At 35.3% G+C, this 25,314-nt stretch overlaps 1 protein-coding gene across 4 annotated transcripts in view; it reads left to right on the forward strand.

The window, feature by feature from the left end:
• Window positions 1-25,314, forward strand: part of LRRK2 (leucine rich repeat kinase 2) — a 64,037-nt gene that overhangs the window by 31,487 nt on the left and 7,236 nt on the right. For all 4 annotated transcript variants that reach the window (XM_005519190.3, XM_014248994.2, XM_014248996.2 and 1 more), the window contains 26 exons: window positions 407-627; window positions 1,152-1,402; window positions 2,544-2,692; window positions 4,447-4,540; window positions 5,605-5,791; window positions 6,176-6,357; window positions 6,875-7,104; window positions 8,103-8,230; window positions 9,288-9,506; window positions 11,635-11,836; window positions 12,461-12,549; window positions 13,204-13,391; window positions 14,298-14,452; window positions 15,352-15,498; window positions 15,652-15,843; window positions 16,570-16,716; window positions 17,048-17,148; window positions 17,321-17,511; window positions 18,212-18,372; window positions 19,176-19,346; window positions 20,714-20,814; window positions 21,277-21,471; window positions 22,445-22,638; window positions 22,950-23,022; window positions 23,835-24,019; window positions 24,793-24,945. In XM_005519190.3, the coding sequence (XP_005519247.2) occupies window positions 407-627; window positions 1,152-1,402; window positions 2,544-2,692; window positions 4,447-4,540; window positions 5,605-5,791; window positions 6,176-6,357; window positions 6,875-7,104; window positions 8,103-8,230; window positions 9,288-9,506; window positions 11,635-11,836; window positions 12,461-12,549; window positions 13,204-13,391; window positions 14,298-14,452; window positions 15,352-15,498; window positions 15,652-15,843; window positions 16,570-16,716; window positions 17,048-17,148; window positions 17,321-17,511; window positions 18,212-18,372; window positions 19,176-19,346; window positions 20,714-20,814; window positions 21,277-21,471; window positions 22,445-22,638; window positions 22,950-23,022; window positions 23,835-24,019; window positions 24,793-24,945 (4,306 nt within the window). The remainder of the gene's footprint in view (window positions 1-406; window positions 628-1,151; window positions 1,403-2,543; window positions 2,693-4,446; window positions 4,541-5,604; window positions 5,792-6,175; window positions 6,358-6,874; window positions 7,105-8,102; window positions 8,231-9,287; window positions 9,507-11,634; window positions 11,837-12,460; window positions 12,550-13,203; window positions 13,392-14,297; window positions 14,453-15,351; window positions 15,499-15,651; window positions 15,844-16,569; window positions 16,717-17,047; window positions 17,149-17,320; window positions 17,512-18,211; window positions 18,373-19,175; window positions 19,347-20,713; window positions 20,815-21,276; window positions 21,472-22,444; window positions 22,639-22,949; window positions 23,023-23,834; window positions 24,020-24,792; window positions 24,946-25,314) is intronic.

Here is a 25,314-nt window from a genome sequence, read left to right on the forward strand (position 1 = left end):
TTAATGCTTTCACAAGCATAGCATGCAACAATTTGAGACAGATTATATATATTTTTTAAGAGGAGTATACACTTTAGAAGTACTACAATGAAGTATATATAATGCCTATATAGGAGTTTTTATTTCTTGATCTGCACAAATCATTTATGTAGGCAATGGAATTTCATGAGTGCCCTTATAGGCTTTCAAAAGCTCTTTTTGTGTGCAATGCATAACCATTCATCTCTTCCCCTTCCCTACTGTCTTAAAAATTTCTGAGTCTTAATAGATTTCTTCATGGATTTGTATCTTAACCAATATCCAAACATTCACTGTCTTCTGCATTTTTTGATCCCAAGCTAAATGATCGTAATTTGACCTAAGCAATAAATGAAATCATGGTATTTTCACATTTTTGTTTTAATAGAAGGCGTCTCGAAATTGTCATCACATATAAGACCATCAGACAGTCTTTCTTCATTGATCTCAGAGAAAGAATATATTAAATCACTAGATCTTTCATCAAATGAGCTGGAGAACATTGATGCCATCAGCCAGAATAGCTGCTTAAGTAGTCATCTGGAACACCTTGAGAAACTGGAGCTCCACCAAAATGCTCTTACAAACATTCCAGAACAACTGTGTGAAGTAATTCTGCATATTTTTATGTAACACAAGTTGAAATTAGTTAAAATAAAGCATTGATCGCTAATAATGTAATCCATATGTAATAATGTATCCATAGCAATATTATTCGAGACTATGGGTGTATATTTTGGCATGCCTCATACATTTACTCAACTTTCATTCACTGGATTCATGTTCATTAGAGATAAAAGTGTTTTCATGGGATTGTTTTAAGTCATTTACTGCAGAGAGCTGCTTTAAGATGTGTGATATTAAGTAGCACAATAATGGCAATGGAACAGAGAATTGCAGGCACTTAATATCTTAAATTTTATGAAATTGAGCTGCTTGCTTTTGGATAATGCCCTATACTTTATTTTTTCATAGAAATATTATAGGTCACATTGGTGTGTTTGCTATTTTCTGCTACTTTTGCATGTGAGATAAATATAAATAAATTAATAATTTGTATAAAAGTATAACTCAAAAACATATAAATTAATATTTTTTTTACTTTTTACAAACAAATTATCCTTTTCTTTCAGAACTTGAAATGCTTGACTTACTTGGATTTGCACAGTAACCGATTTAGTTCTTTCCCAACTTACTTACTGAAAATGAATTGTATTGCAAATCTTGATATCTCGCGAAATGACATTGGACCTTCCTTTGCTTTGGATCCTTGCCTCAGATGTCCAACTCTAAAGCAACTTAATCTTTCATACAATCAGCTGGTGTGCACTCCTGAATTTCTTACAAGTGTTGCTGAAAATCTGGAACAGCTCTTGCTGGAAGGGTGAGTAGCATGAGTAAATGGACAGTAGCACAACAAACATAATAGGAAATAGAAGATTTGTCATGCAGAATGATGACTCTTATAGCGTGGAAATGATTGTTTAGTCACTAGTGAAACACTGCCATTGTCTTCCAAATGTGTAAATTGCTACAATTTTCATAGTTGGATTGCAAAGTACAAGACATGAGAATGTCTTTGGACCTTGATAGAATCTAATAGCATTGCTGTTCCATTGACATACTAAATATGTTGTAGTTCAGTTTCTTTCTGCTACTGTACTACTGATCCAGAGGGCTGTGTAGTCTGACATATTCAACTAGGTTTTCTGTATACACAGTACAGTTTTCACTGTATTTCATATGCTTTAAAGCTTTTTTGGAAGTGATAGTAATATAATTTTGGGTATTGGTATGGATATATTTTAAATGACAGAATCACATAAAACATGTAGCTTTTTGTTTGCCAGCACTTATTATCATATTTCTTAGTGAGGAAATTCATACCTACGTGGAATTCTTAAGAATGCAATTGGTGATAGCTCTGTAAACTGCAGAGACCGTCTCATTCATTTACTACAGTTCATGCTAAATAAGAGGGTGAACTTTGTTAGTAATACTACCCTGGCAAAACAGTGGATGGATCTTTTATCTCTATTTTTGGGATCTTCTGCTTCCTCTTTCTAGTGTTCTTCTCCCCAGAATACATTGTATAAAATCATATGCTTGTCCTGAATTGCATTCCATATAGGAATCCTTTTTTAAAAATTTTTTTAGGTAGTTAGTTATTCTGTAATTATGATATTGCAAACACATTTTTAGTACACAGGATCTCTCAGAAATGCAACAGTCCTCTTTGTGTGGGGTTGAACTCCATTATTTATTATTTAATCAGAAAAATTAAACCTTACAATACATTTTGACACTTGGTCTCCAAATTAATTAAACAGTCATATCTTAGTATCAGTCATATTGTTCCATGTTGCCACATGTACTAATGTTTTTGCTGACTGGTCAGTCTTTATGTAGATTTTTCTTTTTGTTTTACTGGTGTGAAGATGACTTTGTCAGATCAACACTACTTTCACCTTTTACCTAATAGCTTCTAAATAAAAAATGGATTGTCTTTTTTCTTGTTATCATAGAAACAAAATTTCATGCTTATGTTCACCCCTATGCTTGAAAGACCTGAAAATTTTAAACATTAGCAAGAACAGTATTTCATCCCTTGCTGAGAATGTCTTCATGGGCTGTACAAAACTGGAGCAGCTCAATGCCAGGATGAATGTTCTTGGTAAGTATCTGTGAAAACAGGATTCGCCTTCTGGAAACTATTCCAAGTCACAAAATTCCTCTGCCACCAACATTAGGAGTCTTGGGAGAACAGAAAAGAGTAATGCCACATGCACTTGTCCTTGTTTATACGGTGTCTTGAGCATTAGCTTTTGATCACTGAAGCAGAGGAGTATGCTTCCAGTCATTTGATCTGACTCACCTAACTCATCTTGTTCCTACATTTGCAATGGATGCTGTAAAAATGATTGAGTGTACTTGAGACTGTTCACACTGTTGAGGAAGTTTCAAAGAATAGAAAATCATTCACATTTAGCTTGCAAATCTAGTACTAATACAGATTTAATTTTGTATATATACAGGTTTTAATTTTGTTTTAATTTGTATTGTAATACATAGATGCATGCTGGCTTGTACCTGCAATAGTGTGTCCAGCAGGACCAGGGCTGTAATTGTCCCCCTCAGCACTGGTGAGGCCACAACTCAAATCCTGTGTTCAGTTTTGGGCCTCTCACTTCAAGCAAGACCTTGAGGTGCTGGAGCAAATCCAAAGAAGGGTAGAGGAGCTGGTGCAGGGTCTAGAGCACAAGTCTGATGAGGAGCATCAGGGGGAACTGTAGCACTCCCTACAGCTGCCTGAAAGAAGGCTGCAGCCAGGTGGGGGTCAGTCTCTTCTCCCAAGGAACAGGCAGTAGGACAAGAGAAAATGGCCTCAAGTTGTGCCTGGGGGGTTAGATTGGGTTTTAGGGAAAATTTCCTCACTGAAGGAAGCACTGGAACAGGCTGCACAAAGAAGTTATTGAGTCACCATCTCTGAAGATATTTAAAAAGCATGTGAATATGTGGCCTTTAAGCTTTTAGTGGTGGAGTTGGCAGTGCAGGGTTAATGGCTGGGCACAATGGTATTAGAACCTAAATGATGCTGTAATTAAATACTTGCTACAATATATCCAGCATTATCTGCAGAACAAGAGTGAATGTTTGATTCAGTTGCCTACATGCAGATGTCATTTGAGATGCCCTGAATCATCCCCCTGGGCTTACAGTGTCTGATCCAGAAAAAGCAGGTCTTCCACAGCTCCTGTTTTATCTTTAAACCTTATGCAGACAGCTAGGTGGCACAGAGCAAATCCCCTACACTAGAACCCAATATTAAGGAGCTGAATTGAGTCCATCTAGAGTGTGTTTCAGTGGCTTAGCATATTTTTTGCAAAGGTGTGAAAATCACTTTATTTATGCAAATTAAAAATTATACAAATTAGATTTTCAATGATACTGTGAGAGTTCATAAGTTACTGTTAGAATTTATTTTCTTCGAGACATAAAATCTTCCATTTAGAAATTATTGTCACATTATTTCAGAAAGTAACTTAGAATTGCATTAAACACAGCTGAACCACTAGACTCATTATTATAAGAATGAATAAGACTGAATGGATAAATAAGAGCAAATAAATCCTAGGTCACATGGGAATCTTTTGTATACTTGCAGTACAGTAAAGTGTAAGAAAGATTGGTGTTTAATGCCACTTGGTGAAGAAGGATAAAAATGTATAATTTGTTAAAAGCCAATACATTATTTTGGCAGTTTAGTTTTTAATAAGCCTTAAAAAAAGTGTTTGAACTCTGCCTTTGGTAGGTGAAACATTTTTATGAAAATAATAGACTGACCTTTTAGTCTGTCTAAACTCCAGTCTTAAAAATTATTTAAACCATTTTTAAAAATCACAGAATTAACCTCTTTTTCTGCTCTAGAAAAAATACCTGACTTGTCATCCAGCATAACAAGCTTAAAATTATCCCAGAATTGTTTTAATAATGTTCCAGAAGCAATTCTTCTTCTACCACAGTAAGTTAATCTTTTATTCATTAATGTTAATGTCAAGTTCTTGATAAAGAAAATCTGATGACAAAATTGTTGTTGGCATGTTTTACTGATTTTTTAGGGAATCCTCACTGGTTGAATGAGAACTTTGTAGCTTTTAAACTGAAGACAAATTAGTCACATTTTCTTCATTATTCTGAAAAATTCTGTTCCTCAGATCCAAATTGCTATTGTTGAAAATAGTCCTTGACAGCTGAAGCTGACAATGCTTCCATTCCAAGCTTGCTTGGAATACTAGAATTAATCTCATATTTCCTTGGAACCAACAATAAAAAGATACTAGCAATTTTTCCTTTTTGAGTTCTGCAGACTTTTGCTCAAGACTACTGAGATTAGTTTTTCACTTTCCCAAATAACATGGGATACTTATTCTCAAAGAAAAACACTTCCTCTAGGAATTGTGATAAAGATGCATGTGATACTTATTTTGCTATACCTTCAAAGCATTACTTATGTGAAAATTGGACTTCTGCTTTTTTTATAGAAAAATTGCTGACCTTAACAGATCGTGAGAATTAGACTGTGGGGGGAGTGCTTGGAAGGGATGATCCAGTAGGTGTGGGGAGATGTGAGTGCTGAGGGCACCATAGGGAGAGCAGATCCACAGATTTGGGAATTTATATTAATGAAACTAACATGATATTGCACAATTTCAGCATGCTAACATTCACAGCAGATTTAATGGATGTGTTAAAAAAAAAATCCAGTTTTCAGGTTCTGCATCTCCCAGCTCAGACAAATTAAGGTGGTGTTGCATGCACTTTTGTGTGGTTCATGTTTCATAGTACTGTAAACAGCATATTTGTCCAATAGGTGTAGGTGAACTGTGTAATTTCTGCTCATACATGTATTTGCAAACATATCTACTTGTATTTGGATTTCAGAATCCAAATCCAAATTCCGAAAACCATCTCTTCTGATAGCTAATCTACTTGTTTATTAAAAATTAATACAGCTTTGGTTCCAGCTAAGCTGGGTTTTATTTTTTCATTTTCTAACTTCTCTCTTTTTTATTTTCATGCTTTTAGTTTGCGGTCAGTGGATTTAAGCCAAAACAAGATCGTAAACCTGCCTGGACCGATGCACTGGAAATCACTAAATTTAAGGGAGCTGTTATTTAATCATAATCAAATAGATGTCTTGGACTTGAGTGAAAAGGCATGTGCATGGTCTAGGCTAGAAAAGCTACACCTCTCCCACAACAAGTTAAAGGAGGTAAAGTGTAAGATTCTGCCTAAAGAAAATTTACTTGCTTTTCAGTTGAATGCAATTTTAAAATATTCATTTGATTTTCGTGTCACCTCTCATACCATTGTACATTGTATTAGTGAAATGGTATGTAAGTGCAAATAGTACTCTCTGTGAAGGAAAATCGCTATATTCTATTCAGCTTTTCTACTGGAATGTATCATATAATCAGCTTGTATACTTAATTACTTATAAAGTCTTTTCTCTCCTACTGTGGGATATTAGGCCTGTTTATTAAAAAAAAATAACTACAGCAGTAAAAATAATACCTAGTTCTGTTAAATAATTAATGTATTTATGTTCCTTATTTTTTTAAACATTTAATTGCCCATTAAATGTTCTTTTATTTAGATTCCTCCTCAGATTGGCTTCCTAGAGAATTTGACTTCTCTGGATGTAAGTCATAATCCTGATCTGAGATTCTTTCCTGATGAAATGGGAAGACTGTCCAAAGTCTGGGATCTTCCTTTGGAAGGACTCCATCTTAATTTAGACTTCAAGCATGTGGGATGCAAAGCCAGAGACATTATCAGGTTTGTTGCCCTATTGTTCTTGAATATTTCTGGTTTGCTTTCTTTTGCAGTAAGCATTGAGAAGGTAACAAGCTGTTTTGAAAAGACATGCTGGTTTGTCATATGAAATCCAGTATGCTGCTCTGTGGAAGGTTATGATACCAACACACGCAGATAAAATAGATTAGAGTGATTTAGACCATACTAGTATTACCTCTTGAATTTGATGCTTCTGTAAACTGTGCAATAAATAGTGCTTACTGATTATTTGTAATATGTTTATTGTGTTCTGCAGTGCACTGCACAGAGCACTGTTTTGGGGTAATTACAAAACAACAACAAAAAAGACATATTCTGAATTAAACCTCAGCTTTCAAATCAGAAATTAGAGTAGACAGTTAAAAGAACAGTAATATCAAAAAGATACTGAAAATTCGAAGAAAATGGTATAGTTCTGGATTTTTCTTTGTTCTTGTGTTCTGTTGGTCTTTTTCTCTGTTACACACTTCTGTGAGTTTTGCAATTTTTTTTCTACCAGATTTCTTCAACAACGACTGAAGAAGGCTGTGCCTTATAACAGAATGAAGCTTATGATTGTTGGAAACACTGGCAGTGGGAAAACTACCCTGCTCCAACAACTAATGAAAAGCAAACGAACAGAATTGGGCTCTCCAAAAGCGACAGTAGGCATTGATGTAAAAGACTGGATCATTCAAGGGAAAGGCAAAATGAAGAAGGAGCTTATATTAAATGTGTGGGACTTTGGAGGTATTTCCTGAGTTTATTTTCCTATACTATTGTCTTTTCTAGCTTTTTAATGCATTATTTATTCTTAGAGTCAGCCTGTGGTAATTCAAACTGGAGACAGTAGAGTCACAAACGTACACCAAAAGTCCAACAACCACTTAAAAATTAGTGAATTCTGTAAATTAGCAACTAATCCCTCAAATTTAATATAAAGCCACAGGAATTTATCACCAAATGAGGTTTGGCCACTCATTTCAACCATAATACTTCAGAATAATCTTTCAGAATAGTAAGAAACTGCTTGTAATCACCAGAAGAATCTTTCATTCAACTCTTTTTCTCCCTTTTGTAGTGCAGGTCTCTCTAGGCTCTGCAGTATCACAGGTTTGTAAGGTCACAGACAACACAGCACTTAGGATGGGTCTTTGAACGTTGTGTTTCTGGAAAACTTTCTGAGTTTGGGGGAGTATAAAAGCACTTCTAAAATCCAGGGCTATTTAAGGCCATAGAAAAGTTATTTTTAAACAGTGGTCTATCATCATCTACATACAGTCTATCACAATGCATAAGCACAGACCAGTGCCATTCAAGCTGGATGTCCAGCTTTAGTTGTAATTTTAAGTGCTTAATTATGTGTATTTATTTTGAAGTTGCTGCAAGTATAGGAGGAAGAAAGGAAGAAGGTAGAAGAAAAGGAAAGAGTGAGGGAAAAATTCAGTATTGGAGTTTTAAAAGAATCACAACCTTTTAAGTTGTCTATGCAGAAACCATGTTTATCCAGTTAAATATTACACTAGATATAAAACCAGCATATGTTTTTTAACATTACACTTCAGTCAATCACAGAGTGTCTTCCTAAAATTCATAGTTATTATGGCTTCCTGACAATTTATATACATTTCTGCAAACATTGACTTCATTTGTGAACTTGTGGTCTGGGGATGTGTTCCTCCGCTTTTTTGTGATCTGAAGATGTTCAGACAAGGAAGTACAAAACAATGGAAATTTTTGATCATTAGGACAAGAAGAGTTCTACAGTACCCATCCTCATTTCATGACCCAGAGGGCTTTATATCTTGCTGTTTATGATCTCAGCAAAGGACAAGCAGAGGTGGATGCTATGAAGCCATGGCTTTTTAACATCAAGGTAAGACATACAGAACAGAATTCTCCTTTCCAGGAAGCTGTAGGTGAACAGCAAATTAACCATAAATATTTATATAGGGGAAGAAGGAAAAAAAATATTCAGAAAGTAAGAATAGTAATATTAAACAAGAGCTGAAATACATCATGTATTGGATATGAAAGTAGTTTTAGACATAAAAAGACATGATCAGCACAGTTTTGGACTTAAAATTGTACAAAGTGATGTGCAAAAGAATAGTTTGTATATTCTGGCAATATTTTGAATTTACTGATAAAAATAAGAATGGAGTTGTATTAAAAAAAATAATGAGTTAAACTTGCATTTTTCTTTTACACCAGTAAAAATGTTGGGGAAGTCAGAATTAGATTAATTTAAAACTGACTAGATACAGGTTTGAAAACATGCTATTAAGTGTATGCTTAGTATCATATTATTAATAGGAATTATTCCAGAACTATGGTAGGGAATTGACCTGAGAATCTGCCTGTATATTTTTCATTTTTTCTAAGTGTTTATTTCCATTTATGGAGCCATTCCATGTTGAGTGAGCATTACTTGTCTTTTCTTTGTGTGGGATGCTTAGCCATGACTGGGCAATACACTCACATAAAGAGTTTGTTTACTGATCCTGTTGATGAACTTGTCTTTTTCACTCTTTTCACCTTGGGCAGTGATACAGACACAGCGTTACAATCAGAATAATGTTGATGAAAATCACTTCTGATGTGTTCTTTGCAATGCAGTACTTGCTGATGTTTCACTACTGCCTTGTTCCAATGACAGCTAGCAAAGTACCATTTCTTTTGGCTTTTCCATTTTTTTGGATGGTCTTAATAAATAATGTCCCTCTGTTTTACTGCCAATAGTGTTAATCTGCAAAGAATGAAATACAGATGTACACTCCTTCCATTTAGAAAAAGCTGATTTTTTAATATTTCTGTTTTGAAATAGACAGCTCTCTGAATGTTTCACTAAATTGATCACATTTTATATGAATATAAAACAATAAAATCAACATCACTATTGAGTTAATCAATAGTATGGATCTCACTGACAGGCTCGAGCATCAACATCCCCTGTCATCCTTGTTGGCACTCATTTGGATGTTTCTGATGAAGTGCAACGTAAGGCCTGCATGAGTAAAATTACTAGAGAACTGTTGAACAAGCGAGGCTTCCCAGCAATCCAGGATTACCACTTTGTCAATGCTACAGAGGAATCTGATTCCATTATCAGACTTCGGAAAATCATCATAAAGGAGAGTCTTCACTTCAAGGTAGGCTACATGCTGTTTTTAATGTTGAAAACATTAAAAAACTTTTTTTACTTAAGTGAATGCATTTTTGAACATTAATGCATAGCTAAATAAATTTTATGTGTGATAGTAAAGTCATATTACCTTATATAAAATGTTACACACAGCAGAATAATGAAGGAAAATTGCCAGGCTTGTTTTAATTTGATTTTCTTACCAAAAAATCAACTTACTAAAAAATCCAGCTAAGTTCTGTTTTCAAGCACTAGGGCCATAAATCAAGTATTTAATTAAAAATGAGCCTCTTTGTCTTACAAAGAAATTTAATTAAAAGCTTGGTTTCTTGGGTGACATCATGTAATTACAGTAAGTATTGCAAAATTTCAGGGGACAGGAAATAAGATATTGTAGTTTGGGAAATAAGATATTGGTTGGGAAAACCAACCAATTTTCCATTTACTTATTTCATTTTACATAACATGAAACTATTTCTGTAAACAGGAAAGTGAATTAAACTAGGAAAAGAAGATCCTGTAGGGGCTGAGTGATCCCCCTAGATTGGAATATCTGTACTTGTAATTCTGTTGTCTCCAAAGTCATCCCAACTCATTCCCTGCAATAGCCTTAGCCACAGCATGAAGCCCTTAGTGTGAGTGAAGAGATCAGCCCAGGCATGCAGCTTATAGAAAGACAGAATTTCATCTGTGACAAAAGGATATACGATTTTGTTTGTTTTTTTTTAATTTATGCAACACATTTTTCATTTATGTCCTAACACATTAAAGAGAAAAGGTGACGTCCTGTGCTACTTAAACCCAAATTTCTTTCAAATGACTGCTTGGAAGTTTTTATAGAGCAAATGAAGTATTTATGACTAGCCTCACACCAATGGTGTTACAAATGAGTTCAAGTGTACACACCTCTCTTGGTTCTTTCAGGAATTAGCAATTTAGCCATATCCAAAATCTCCTTAACTTCATTCCACAGTGCAAAGAACAGCTAACCAGTCCTAAATGTCAAGGAGGTGCCCTCTTCAAGTGAAATGGGTTAATTCTTCTTCTCATACATCCAGTAGGCATAAATAGAGCTGGTGTTTTTATGTGGCTCCATGTCCCACCATACTTACTCAACACTCCAGAGACGTTCTGCTTTTTGAAAAATGTTTTTCCTTTAATGTCTGCATCTCTTGAGACTATGACTTAAACTGATGTTTATACTTCCACACAGATGTAAGGTGGCCTGAAGGAAATGAGATAATTACCATAAATGACATAGGTGGTTTGTGAAAGGAATGTTACAAGATATCTACTTAGAGGTTAGACAAAGTGAATTAAGTATTTAGCATTGTCATGAAGTACTCTGAAGTCTTTGAAATTACATAAGGTTCTAATTTCATCTGCACAAGTACCAATTATATTTTTGACACATTAAAAACATCACAGTGCATTGGTGAGAGAATGATTGCAGTTAAGAAGCCAGTTTGTAAATATTGGGAAACTTGTTTCCTATTTCCTCAGAAAGGTTAGTAGATCAGCACGCATGGAGAAAAGAAAACCTGACTGGGTACTAGTGATTACCAAATATCAAAGGAACAGAGGCTCAGGAAACAGGCACAAAGCACCCATTTGTGTCACTCATGTGGCTAAATTTATTTCATTCTACTCTTTTGTCCACTGACTGCCAACAGTGGAGACTTAATCAAGCTACTACCCTCTTCCACCTGGTTTACCTGAAAACACAGCTAGAGATATTGCATATTACAAGAAGTATAGGGGTTTTTTATTAATTTGTCTATTGTTTTGTCTTAACTGAAGATGTATATCATTTGCTCATACAGTGAATATTGTCTTCTTACTTTGAACCAAAGCTTCTCTTTGAAATAATGTCTTCTGAGAAACCTCCTTTATTTATTATGTACAAGTAATATGGAAATATTTTCTTCTCTGAGTATTTATTTATAGAAAGACATTATAATTCTGAAAAAATAATTACTTATGTCTACCTTTATTGACCATGTTAGTCAATAAATGAGTGTTCTTGTTCTTTTCTGCTACTATTGAGTGGACATACACTTTATATCTTAGTTTTATTTTATGCATTTCACATGAATAAATTAACACATTTAATATTATTATTCCTAATTTTACAGATCAGAGATCAACCAGTAGTTGGTCAGCTAATTCCTGACAGCTACCTGGAGCTGGAAAAGAGAATTTTGCTGGAACGTAAAAATGTCCCAGGGGAATTTCCTGTAATTGATCAGAAACGCTTGCTGGAACTGGTTCAGGAAGGCCAGTTACAGCTGGATGAAAATGAACTCCCTCATGCAATTCACTTTCTGAATGAATCAGGTAAAATATTCTCTTTGATGTATGTTTGTTAGCACTTTGCTTTAAATCTGCAGCTGATAGATCTGTACATGTTTTTAAGTCTTTCACAAGGTTGCCACAAAATGGTAAGCTGAAGTGTCTAAGCTTGGGTAACATTAGTTTGTTAAACCACAGTGTTAGGAAGGGAATTCCATGGCTTGAAGGATCAGTACTGTATCAGTTTATATCTCTTGCTCTCTCTTACCCCCTCCTTGAAAACGTTCTACTGCTGGTTAGGCAGCACAGTTGCTGAAGAAAGATGCAATTGCTCCAATAGCTCAAATAGAATAGTGGTCAGAGGAACACATGTAACAGCTTATCTCAGTACAGTATTAACTTCCTAAAATTAAATAATAAACCACACAGAGCTTAGCAAAGAAAACAAGTCACATTAAAAATCTAACAAAAAGTCTGAAAATAAAGGTAAAGCTGAGCAACTCATGCTTGCATTCTACTGTTTTGAGATTCTGACATAAATATAGCTGTATTTGTTATTTAAATTGTTTATACCAAATCATATGATAAAAATAGCCCAGAGTGGAGTGCTTACTTTGCTTAATATTGATCTTGAGCAATGCATTGCTAATTACAGCATTCTTTGTGCAGGTGTTCTTCTTCATTTCCAAGACCCAGCGCTACAGCTAAGAGATCTGTATTTCGTAGATCCAAAGTGGCTGTGTAAAATCATGGCACAGGTCAGACTGATTACTTTTTGTATACATTTATGGTACATTTTTCCCTGTCTAAAGCCACTGTAACTCATCAGTGTTCTTCACCATTTCTTTCTTGTTTCATGATCTAGAATTTTCTCAAGACCCACATTTTTTTACCTGGTTCTTTCTGTCTGTTGCTTTCTGGACAACTGACTGTGTCATTGCTTGTCTGTTCTTGCATTGTAATGTCCAATATAATTTAAACTGCAATGGACACAAGAATACATGTAGAATAGAAAATCCCCACAGATGCAAGGTAATCCTGCAATATGTTGCCACAGGTTGGGATGAAAGCTGGAACTTTGGGCTAAAGGCTGTAAGAAGGGGGAAGAATTGTAATTGTATGCTAGGTACAGATGGCAGAGAAAAGTGAGTGGATAAGGAGCTGGAATGGGAAAGCAGCAGACTTGACTGCTTAACTGAGACTATCATCGAAATACTGTTCTAGAAACACTCTCAAAATTTATTATATATATATTCAGATTTTCCAACCTCTTTCATTAGAAACTTTCATTAGAAACTTTCATTAGAAACTTTCATTAGAAACTTTCATTAGAAACTTTCATTAGAAACTTCATTAGAAACTTTCATCTAATGATGAATATACACCTGAAATTGTTTCACTTTTTTTAAAAGATTCTGATGGTGAAAGTTGAAGGCTCTTCTAAATACCCTAAGGGAATTGTAAAGCGTTCAGATGTGGAAAAATTCCTTTTGAAGAAGAGCAAGTTCCCTAAAATCTATATGTCACAATATTTTAAACTTCTGGAAAAATTTCAGATTGCTTTGCCATTAGGAGAGGACCAACTACTAATCCCAAGCAGGTAAGCAAGGAGCTAAAGTCACAAATGACAGCCATAAAGATAGATCAAAATAGAAATCTCTCATCAGGCTAACTAGTTTCACTGATCATCAGAGCAATTTTTGGTACATGAAAGCATGATGTACTCTTTGTATATTACATTTAGTAAATACTTTCAGAAGAGATATGTTAAGCTGATCTTGTAGCAGATAAAGTTTATGTTGTATCAGTATGGTGGGTAAATGGAAACTATAAATGATAGAATATTTTAAGAGAATAGCACTTCTTTTACAATTACCATACTTCAAGACTACAGCAAGGAGATTATAATTTAGTGTCACACACAAGTGTGCCAGCATTACAGATATTTATTGCAATACAAAAGATAATAAAACATTTCCATAACCTATGACGAGTTACTCAGAGGCAGTATCTCCTTCAAAAAGTGTAGATACTAAATGTGGTGACAAAAAAAGTGTCATGACTTTGACTTTTGTTTTATCTGAAGCAGATAACTCAGTTTCTCTGCCTCAGTTACAGATTTCCCTAATGTGTTGGGTAGTATTTATGCTGCCAAATGGAGACAGTGTTGCACGGGTGCACTGATTAGGATTTTTATGTCCTTCAAAGCCCTGGGTTAGGAAGGTTTTATCCGAATGTCTAACCTGCCTTATGAATGTCTCAGATTTTCCTCATACTCACATTAAATATCTGATGATCTATGAGGTGCTGTTGGGTTTAAATTACAGTCAGAACTTCACTTTGACACGAGCAAGGAGAATAAACAAATACACTATCTGTTATCTCCCTGACCAACAGAATCATGCATTCATTAATAAATAATGCATTTTACATGATAAATAATATATGTCATTACCTCAGATATATTACACCATCAAATACTGTCTTAATATTTTTATTCTTTCAGTTTGTCTGATCACAGACCTGTTATAGAGCTTCCCCACTGTGAAAATTCAGAAATTATCATCAGACTTTATGAGATGCCATACTTTCCTATGGGATTTTGGTCCAGGCTGATCAACAGGTTGCTTGAGATATCACCTTACATGCTATCAGGAAGAGGTACAAATCTTAATCTTCAAAAGGAAGTGTGCAAGTTTGCCTTGGATGCCAACACCTGCATGTTAAAGCTTTAGTCCCCAGCACTGTTTTGCTTTAGCTAAATTCTGAACACTTGTAAGAAAAAGACAGTGGTCATTTGAGTAACAGAAGTATCCAGGAACAGATAGTGCCTGATCTTCACAATGGTATGCAAAAGAAGGTAAAGGTTGGAAGTGGTCCATTTCTCTCCTTCACATTCTAGAGATAGGGGAAATCCTCATGTTTATGCAATATTGCTATTTGCTTCCACAAAAACTACAGGAAGGGATATGTCTTCCACACAGAAAAACAAACTGCTTCTCTTCAGGTTCATTATTTCTCACTTTATTTAAGTCTCAAAGCTTTGTATTTATCAGAAGGAGGGGAAATACCTTTACTTTTTTCTAAGAATTCCATGCTTTCACATGCTAATAATATTTTACAAATATTACTTGTAAATGCCTAATGTCCTGGCATTCAAGTTTCTTCTGAGCATCAAATTCCAGTTGCATCCTGCTATTTCATGAGTATGTGACAGGAAAAATTTATATCACAGCTTTTTCCATATTTTGCCTGAGATATTCTGTGCTTGAACCTGAATGTACCTAAGCATTTCTGTAATGCCTACCTGCTGCATGACTTACCATCTGATTAAATACTTACAGTTTGTAAGTATTCTTCTGCAGCTGAACACAAGTTGACATATATTTAGTTTTTGTGGGGCTATGCTGTCTGCAAGGTTGTAGCCTCTATTTTGTTTGGGTAGGTATAACCCTGCAATCATAACTATATATTCAAAGTACCATGAAATATTCTGAATATTTTAAAATTTACATTCATATTGGATATCAGACTTTTAATCTAATTTTTTATTTTTCTAGAGCGAGCTCTTCGTCCTAATAGAATGTACTGGAGACAAGGCATCTACTTGAACTGGTCTCCTGAAGCTTATTGTCTGGTGGAATCAGCAGTATTTGACAACAACCCAGACAGTTTTTTGAAAATTACAGCACCTTCTTGCAGAAAAGGTTAATTATTCTTGAGCCTGAATTTTACTCCAGTTTGATTGCAGCTTGGCATTTTGGTTTGTTGTGCTTTTGCCTTTGGAATATAAAGTTTATCTTTGCAATTAAAAGTATGGTAGATTGGGTCTGTAATTTCCCTCTTTTTGTTTCTTAAAGGGTGCATTCTTTTGGGGCAAGTTGTGGATCACATAGATTCTCTTATGGAAGAATGGTTTCCAGGTTTGTTGGAAATAGATGTGTGTGGTGAAGGGGAAACACTGTTGAAGAAATGGGCTCTGTACAGCTTTCAAGATGGTGAAGAACACCAAAAAATACTGCTTGATGACTTGCTTAGGAAGGCTGAAGAAGGTATATATTTATGCCATTTGAGGTATATAGAGGTACACTTGTATCTACCCAAATACTGTGCAACATCCCCTTCATAGCATTTGGGTACTTCATGCTATTTAAGAATGTTTCATTTCTGTAAGAAAACATTACAGTGTAAGTCAAAAGCAACTTGGGAGGTTTTTTATGTGAGAGCTATCTAGTATTTATAAGTATAGAATATGAAATAGATTGCATCTATTCTGTGTAGTTACATAAAAATAGCAATAATGGAAAGAATAATTTTGTCTTAATACTGATAATGTAGCTTCAATCTTGGAACTGAATCCAGAAGATAGTAAAACTAATACTTGATCTCTTGGTTGGATCACATAGCACAGTAATTTAAAAAACAATATTCAGTATGGCATTCTACATACTAACAGCATTCTTTCCTTTTACAGACAAAAAAATGATCTCTTGGTTAGTTTAGTGGTGTTACATAGCAGCAAATGTTTTCACATTTGATTGGTACATATATAGAACCTTGAAAACACTTAAACATGTAAGAGCCAAGAATTTGAATGGCAAGCTTAATTAGTATGTATGTCTGTGTGTATGCATATATAGATATATGTAAGCACATATATGAATCTAATTTTAGGTACATTGATCTTATGCATTCTTGGAGATCCTCATGCCTTTCAGTGCTTTTTCAGTGATGCCTACCCTTCCTTTCTTTTTCATTTTCTCTTTCGTTTTTCTAAGGCGACCTTTTGGTAAATCCGGACCAACCAAGACAGACCATTCCAATTGCTCAGATTGCTCCTGATCTGATACTGGCTGATTTGCCTAGAAATATTATGTTGAACAATGATGACCTGGAATTTGATGAAGCTCCTGAATTTCTCTTAGGTAAGCATTATTTTGTGTGGTGGGGTTTTTTAACAGAGATTATGCAAACAACTCTATTGAAGTTAGTTCTGCAACATAAGAAAAGCATTTTAGAGATTTCTTTTCTGAAGAAATGTATTATTTTAAGGTATTCTGAATTTCAAGTTATTGAGTTTTGAATTTTCCATTAACTTGTGCACTAGGACACTGGTTTTTATGTGTTTCGTTTATTGATCATGAATCTTAACACAGTAGATGATTAACATATTTTAAAACTGAATTCTTTCAGCTATTATTTTGGACAAATTGTTATCCCTTTTTTATAATGCTCTTCAATTTTATTGTTCAAAAGGTGATGGTGGGTTTGGATCTGTGTACCGTGCATCCTATGGTGGTGAAGAGGTTGCTGTAAAGATTTTCAATAAACATACTTCCCTCAGGCTCCTAAGACAAGTAAGAAATACTGCCTTTTGTTCTCTAGTGCTGCTCTTGGAATACCAACCCTAGTGAAGAGTTCTAAAAGTTTAACTAAATTGCAAGTCCTCACTCCAAAACATTCCTCAGTTTACTTCAGATATAGAGATTATGCTATTTGCACCGTTTCATCTGATTTTACCCTTTACAGGAGCTTGCAGTGCTTTGTCACCTTCACCACCCCAGTTTAGTGTCTTTGCTGGCTGCTGCAATCCGTCCCCGGATGCTGGTGATGGAATTGGCCCTCAAAGGATCTCTTGATCGTTTGCTTCAACAAGACAATGCAAGTTTAACTAGAACACTTCAGCACAGGATAGCTCTACATGTAGCAGATGGCTTAAGGTAAATGTGACTTCTGTATTGCTGTAAAAAGAGGATATAGCTTCAAAGATGTTACACTGCAAATGAAAAGCTTCTGTTCTCTCACATCTTGGGCAGAATATTTCCTGGGTCAGACAAATGCTTGTATTTTTATGGTTGATTGGCTGGTATCTAACATATACTTTCATCACCTGGATTTTTTCCTGCTAATAAGTGATGCTCATATGAATAGAGAAATTGCAAGACTGGGTACAGTTTCCATGTGGCTGTTAATTTCATGCTGAAATGTCAAAGAAGTCAATTTAGTGCATTTTTCAAGTTCTGAAAGTCCATGAATCACCTCACCTCATTGCAGTGTGACTTTAAAATTACAAAACCTGAAAGAGAGTTAAGCTTAAGGTTCTAGGATGCATTTTCAAACTATCAGTGACTCTTCAGATGAACCTTGATACTAAAATACAATGCAATGGTACTAAAATACTGGCACAGTGCAATGGTACTAAAATACCAAAATGCAGTGTAAACAGTAAATAGTATTTGAGAACAATTCTAAAGTCATTATCCAGAAAGGCTGTGTCATGTTGGTGATGTTGACATTTTTAACACAATATTTCATGTGTGGAAGCACAGTTTACTGTTGTGGGAATAATGCACTCAGTGTGTGTATACAGATGCATCCCTAACTTATGAATGCTTTCAATAAATATTTTTTGATTACTAGGTACCTGCATTCAGCAATGATTATCTACCGTGATTTAAAGCCTCACAATGTGTTGCTCTTTACCTTATATCCCAATTCAGCTGTTATTGCAAAAATAGCTGACTATGGCATTGCCCAGTATTGTTGCCGAATGGGAATAAAAACCTCCGAAGGCACACCAGGTATGGAGATATGATTTGATTTAAAGTCCATTATGTCCAAAAATAGCTAATATATTTTTCATGCAGTCTGTAAGAAGTAACTCGAATCTATATTCTAGTCAAAAGTCAAAAAAAGTAGTCCTAAGCATATTACAAGTTGTGACACCAGATTTATACCTCTTGGCCTTTCCACCTGTTCATGTTTTAACACCTTTTAGAAGAATCAAGGGGTATATTAAAGGTTTAAGAAGAAGAAATTAAATTATATGTATTCATAATAATTTTTAATTGTCTTGTTTTAATATGGTTATTGTGATATTGAAATTACACTACTAAAATATTTTGCTTTAATTTCCAGTAATGAGTATGTAAGTCTTAACTTTTTTTTTAGAGGCAATAAATATCTTCACTGTTCCCCAACTTCAGCGAGAACCTATTAGCATCCATTCTAAAGCACTGAACAAATCAACCACTTTGAAAAGTTCCTTTAGGTCTTGTAAACTGTGCTTGAGAGCATCACTTGTTAAATATTATACCTTCAATTAAGACTGCAGGCTTGTGCTTGACTTTCAGAATTCACTGATAAAGTAATTATTTTTCATTAACAGAGGCAGGAGCTGTGTAACTGATGTACTATCCCTCTTCTTTATACTTACTGCTGATATTTTTGGACATCTGCCAAAAAGCTATTGCCAGCCCAGAAATAGTTTGATGTTTTTCCTTGCACTTCCTGTGTCATTTTTATCAATAATTTACTTTTTAAAGTACAAAGATGGCTTCATCTTGATATGAAGCATACTTATTAATGAGTGATTTATTTGCAGGATTTCGAGCACCAGAGGTTGCCAGAGGAAATGTTATTTACAATCAGCAAGCTGATGTTTATTCGTTTGGCTTGCTACTTTATGACATTTTAACAGGAGGAGGTAGAATAATGGAAGGCTTGAAGTTTCCAAATGAATTTGATGAACTAGCAATACAAGGAAAATTACCAGGTATGCCTTGTTCCTAAAAGTTTTAGCATTTGTCCTGCCTCTTACAGAAATGGCATATCTTACAGGTTACGTTGTATCTAACAGTGATCATAGAAGGAGACTTTGAAAAATATAACATTCTTCATATTCCTTCTACATTACAATTTGTAATTATTGGCTGCTGGAAGGAAGATTAAACAGGCTATCAGGCTGGACATGATGTAATCATTTGGACAATGTAACTCAGGACAACGTAACTTTGGGCCACTTCTGCCAAAGTGTCGAGAGCTGTTGAATTTTTATAGCACTGCAAGCTTAATGTCTGGTGTTCTTATTTATTGCCCAGCAATAGTGGGTATACTCATGAAACATTCTTTAAGGAATGTTTTGCTCCATTTAGGAAAGAGCAGCATCACTCAGTCTGGCATGGCTTCTCCATTATGAGAGACAGAGTGTTCACACATTTTCTGCTCCTGAAGGAGAACAGTCTAGTTCTAAGCTCAGACAGTTTCTTCCCCCTTCCTAAAGAGGATATCCCAGGAGCTGACGACTGAGTATCTCTTAAATGCAGCTGTATTGACTGTATTATAAGCCCTGTGGAATAATTGAGGTATTTGTTTCTGGAGATAGTACAGTTCCATCCACCTACGCTCATCATTTCTTTATTTCCACCAAAAGAGGGGCTACCTGCTCTCATAAGCAAACAGTCCCTGTCTTTTGCTGCACTGAATATGTTCATTTGCTGGTATCTATCACTAATGTTACTGTCTGTCTGTCTGAGGGAGGACTGGAATATTTGCTGTGGATTATGATGAACTAAAAGGAAAAGCAATACAGGCACCATCAGGAATGATTTGTTCTCAGAGAGTTCAGCAACTATAGTTATAAGATACATATTCCAAGCACTAAGTGGGAATTTAAACTTCCATATCTTGTAAATGCTATATGGAGTTGTTCACGTGTTTGCTCTATCTTTTATTTTAAGTTCACCTGTATTCCCTATACTCAGAAGAGTAAATGTGGAAAACAGTGTTTACAGGAATTTGAAAGACTGAAGTGACATACCCTTGAATGGTCAGCATTAATGGAAACACAACCCATGTATATCTGCAGTTCAGTCCCAGGCACACGGAAGATAAGAGAAAGATAAAGCAAAATCAATTTGCTTTAATTGCCATTAATTAAAAGGAGACTAGTTCTAGCATTATATGCTCTAGCATATGATGGCAGATGAGCAATTCCAAGCTGTTCATGCTGACATTTTACCTAAGAATATGATATTTCTTATAGAGCAGCTCAGTAAGAAGTTAGATGAATTCTAAAAATAAGAAAGTTATTTAGAACTATGGTAAATGCTGGTTAATAGGTTATATAATTTTTAATTCTAGATCCTGTCAAAGAATATGGGTGTTCTCCCTGGCCTGAAGTTGAAAATTTAATTAAAAAGTGTTTGAAGGAAAACCCTCAGGAACGACCAACATCTTGCCAGGTATTACTTAGTATATTTATTTGTTTTTTATGATAGATGGCAGTACAAAGTTGTGGTTTCTGAAAAGGAATCAGGCATTAAGTTAATGAGAAGCACACGTTTCTTTCTATTGTTCTTTTCTGCAATGGAAACTGCCATGAAATATTGCCTGCTCTTGCCATCCGGAATAAACTGTTCCATTGAAATCTACCAACCCCATGTTCTAGCTCACTGTTTTCCCTGTGTTGCTGTGTAGCAGTTGTAGTGAAACACAATTCAGATTACTTCTTGGTATTTACTAGAGCTATGCAATAAGGACTTTGTTAAATCAGTGCAGTTACACACTGCTCTGTGGCAATACAAGTGACCAGGCCTGCTGAGATACTTTGTCCGTATCTAAAAAATTATATTATCCGTTGCTTATTATTTATTGATCGACAAGCTATTGTTGTTACCATGGGCATGCTGTGGCTTTCTTTTTAGGTTTATGAGATCCTGAATTCTGCAGAGCTTATCTGTTTGATGAGGTATGTTTCAATACCCAGCACATCTACAGCAGAGTGCATGGTGGCTGCCAATCAAAGCTGCAAGAAGGCAGGAGTCTGGATAGGCAATGGGAACACAGAAAAGGCACAGCTTTCATTTGTTAACCTGAACACAGATGGACATACTTGTGAGGTATGTGGGAAAGCTGACATTTATTCTATTTGTTCTGGCAGACAGATGTATTTCAGAAAAATTAATTGTGTTTTTACAGCAGGATATTACTTCTGGAAAGCTGAGTTTTGAGAGAACAAAGATTGCTCGTGAGTGAGTCATTGTATCCATGAAATGAAGTAGAAAAGCAGTTGCTATTTACTCTCTTCCTGTTATCCAACCTGAACTTTCTCATAATACTGTCTTTCCACTACTGGATTACTTTCTTCTACTGAGGCAGAAACTTTCTAGCATGGAGACCACACAAAGGAGTTAATAGGCAGACCTTCATATCTCTAAATCTTTTTAACAATTCAGGTTGTCTCTTAACAACTTCTCCCTTCCCACAAATGCCATCTCCCTGTGCCACTTTGGTGATGCCATCCAGCTCTTTTCATTTGATTTTGGTACATCTCAGTCCTGTCCCATCAGCAAAGGGGAAAGGTTTTACCCAGGACTGATGTGCTGTGATGAATATATGTTCCAGAATTGAGCATGATTCATCATCAAAGTTGTTTCAGTTCTATTTCCATCTGCCATCTCTTGACCGTGATACATCTGAATGGGTTGTTTTTCTAAAAATAAAATAAGATAAAGAAATACTGGCCAGTATTTTTATTGTTAGCAATTAGTATTGCAGTGGTTCCATTTTTCAATTCTCTGGTGGCTTGAAGATCTTGATTAGAATAAAAAGAATATCTTTTTTGTCAGCATTCAGCTGAGAGATTTTCCTGTGTACTGTTTATGGGGTCCTTCCCAGCACATTGAAGAAAGGTGGCCCTGTTGATGATGTATGCTACTAATAGGGAATTAGATTTCTTAAAGGGGAAGTTAGGCCAAGGTTCTGTCCAAAGTCCAGGAAGATTGTGCTATATTTTTATCATCAGTAATTTACTAGCATTTACCATTACTGAAATCATGACCAAGTTGTTTTTCTTCTTCTTTTCTGACTCAGGATATTGCAGACAGTAAAATTATAAGTTTGGCCTTAGTGACTCTTCCTACTGAGAAAGAAAACTGGATTGTAGCAGGAACCCAGTCTGGTTCTCTGTGGGCAGTTAACACAGAAGATGAAACAAGAAGGCATCGTCTGCAGAAAATGTCAGATTCTATCACTTGTTTATACTGCAATTCTCTTTCAAAGCAAAGGTATAAATTAATTTGAAATGTTTTTTGAAATGTTTTTAAATGTTTTGGGTTACATTTTGAAAATACTGCTAAACTAAAGTGTTCAGAAAATTACATCTGTACACTCTGCACTTTTGTTCTGATAACTCCTTGTTTTGCCTGTGTTTCCACTTAATTTTGCACCCAGTGCAACTGAGAACTACATTCATGATCACAGGGGTTATGTTTCCTTTTAGCGTTGAATTGAATATTGAAATACTAGAGATTTCTCATTTTAATTTTTCTTACCTGATTAAGGCATTTCTAGAATTAATTATCTTATTTTATTTCAGCAAACAGAGGAATTTCTTCTTGGTAGGCACAGCTGATGGCAGGCTGGCAGTTTTTGAAGACAGAGCAGTAAAGGTAGACTTGTTCTTTTCTGTCTGTTCTACAGAATGTTATCAGCAATATCTAAAGCAGCTACCAAGAGTAGCTTTATTTCATGCCACTTATTTTTAATTGCTTCTCTAAAACCTAAATGAATTTTCTAGTGCAGTCTGAGAGGAACCGTGCATTTTACAATAACTGCTTTAAACAAGAGTTAAGAGGTGAAAAATTCCTTTGAAAGGGCTGGAAAGCTGGCTAGGGACTGACATTATTGGTTGTTGTTTAGAATATTCTCATAGTTTTAATCTCCTTCATTTATTGCTGTAATAGCTCCTTTTTCCTCTCATTTAGTAAATTCGTGTAAAACAGCTATGTTCAAAAATGTAATATTGTTCAGGTTTTCTGTAGATCAGAGTTCTGCTCACAAAACAGATGAAGAAATGCTGGGAGCTGTTTATATCAGCTGGCACCTGAAGGTTTAGTTCCTGACCATACGCATTTAGAGCAGTTATGGGGCTGCGGTACATTTCAGAATTAGAATATGGTCCAGTGTAGGATGTCTTCAAAGACATAGATGTGTCTTTCCAACCAATTACTGAATTGTGCCAGGGATTGCAGAAAGTGTCAATCCCTTCTCTGGCCTGTTTCTGCTCACAGTCTGTCTCCTAGGGGACATTTATAATGGGAATATGGTGCTTTTCAGTCAGTAACGTTCTGGAAATGTTCCGAGACATCAGAAAATCCGTATGTGTAAATTTAATTCAGCAGGCTGTGTGGCCTTGTTTTAACAAGATTCTGAGTGTTTAAATACTCCTTGTTTCTAAAGCAGAGTATATTTTTTCTTGCAGTGTAAGGGTGCTACACCTTTGAAGATATTGACTATAGGGAATGTTACCACACCCCTAATGTGCTTAAATGAATCCTCATGCTTATCTGAAAAAAACATAATCTGGGGAGGCTGTGGAACAAAAATCATTGCCTTAACCAGTGACTTCTCTGTTCAAAAGCTCATTGAAACAAAGACAAGTCAACTGTAAGTTTTTGATTTTTATAAGTCATGTTACTTGGCTCATTTGTTTTCATTAAAGATTTCTGACAGTACTTTGATGTAATGTCTTGTTCTAGAGCTCATTCTTTGAGTTTGCTTGTTTCTGTTCTTTTCTTTCCATAATGCAGATGGAGTATCAGTGAGTAATGTTGAAAGTATTTGTTGCTGCTTTTAAACAAGGAAATACATTTTTACTCCATAAAGGATTGAAGTCAATATCTATGCAACTGATCAGTTTTCTTCTCCAGTTGGCCTTGTCCACTAAAATCCCTGTTTACTTTACTTAGAATTACACATATATATATTTATCATAGTATTTGTCCTTCCATGTTTGTCAGTATGATATATGTGCATATCTTTGCCCTATTTAATCACATCTGATTGCTGACTTCTCACTATTTAGAAATTATTGACTGAGGGTTTGGGAGTGTTTGATGTAATTCTCACATGGACAAATCCTACTCTGAAGTTAAGGGAAGCTTTTCCTGAGCAGGGAAAACAGTGTTTGATGAGAAAGATTTATTAATAGACTTTGAGCATTAATGTGCCTCCAAGGATGTCATCAGCCTAACACTGTTACTGTGAGAATTTATGTCAAACTGTAGGAAGATTAAAGCAAAGCCTTTCAGTTGTATCTTAGAATAGTTTGATTTTAAGGTTGAATGATTCTGCAAGAGTCAGAGGGAAACTAATCCCACTTATAGTAGTCAAGTTTTTCTACTATTTTCTGTGTATCTAACTGGAGTTTTCTCTTCTAGGTTTTGTCATAATGCTTACAGTGATGCAAACATTATTTCAATAGCAATAGACAAATCCATCTACTTGGCAAAGAAAAACAGCCATTTTGTGGAAATCTGGGACAAGAAGACAGAAAAACTTTCTGAATTAATTGACTGTGCACATTTTCTTAAGTAAGTGTTCTATTTCAGATTGTCAGCCTGGTGGATAGGAAGCTGAATATCAGATTGCCTTCTCTACCATGGTACCTTAACCTACCAGAAGTAAGGGATTTTTCCCAGTTCGTTGGACAAGTGTGAATTTCCTTTCCTGTCTTCCAGCCCAAAACTTCAGAATATTCCATGCAAAATCCCACTTTTTAAAGACCCTTACTGTATTTCCCAATTTCTCTATGATGTCAAGAAGACTCATTTAGCTCAAGAAATAAGTCTTTTGCTGTCCTTTAGGTACCCTGAATGTCTTTTCAGTGCACAAATTCAGTAGGAAATCAGATTTTTATTAATTGTGACAACTTTTTCACTTGCATTTAAATTGTTCCTCTG

This window comes from Pseudopodoces humilis, chromosome 5 (genome assembly GCF_049639895.1).
Source record: "Pseudopodoces humilis isolate 2021_Gansu_Grassland_sample_001 chromosome 5, ASM4963989v1, whole genome shotgun sequence".
NCBI lineage: Eukaryota > Metazoa > Chordata > Aves > Passeriformes > Paridae > Pseudopodoces > Pseudopodoces humilis.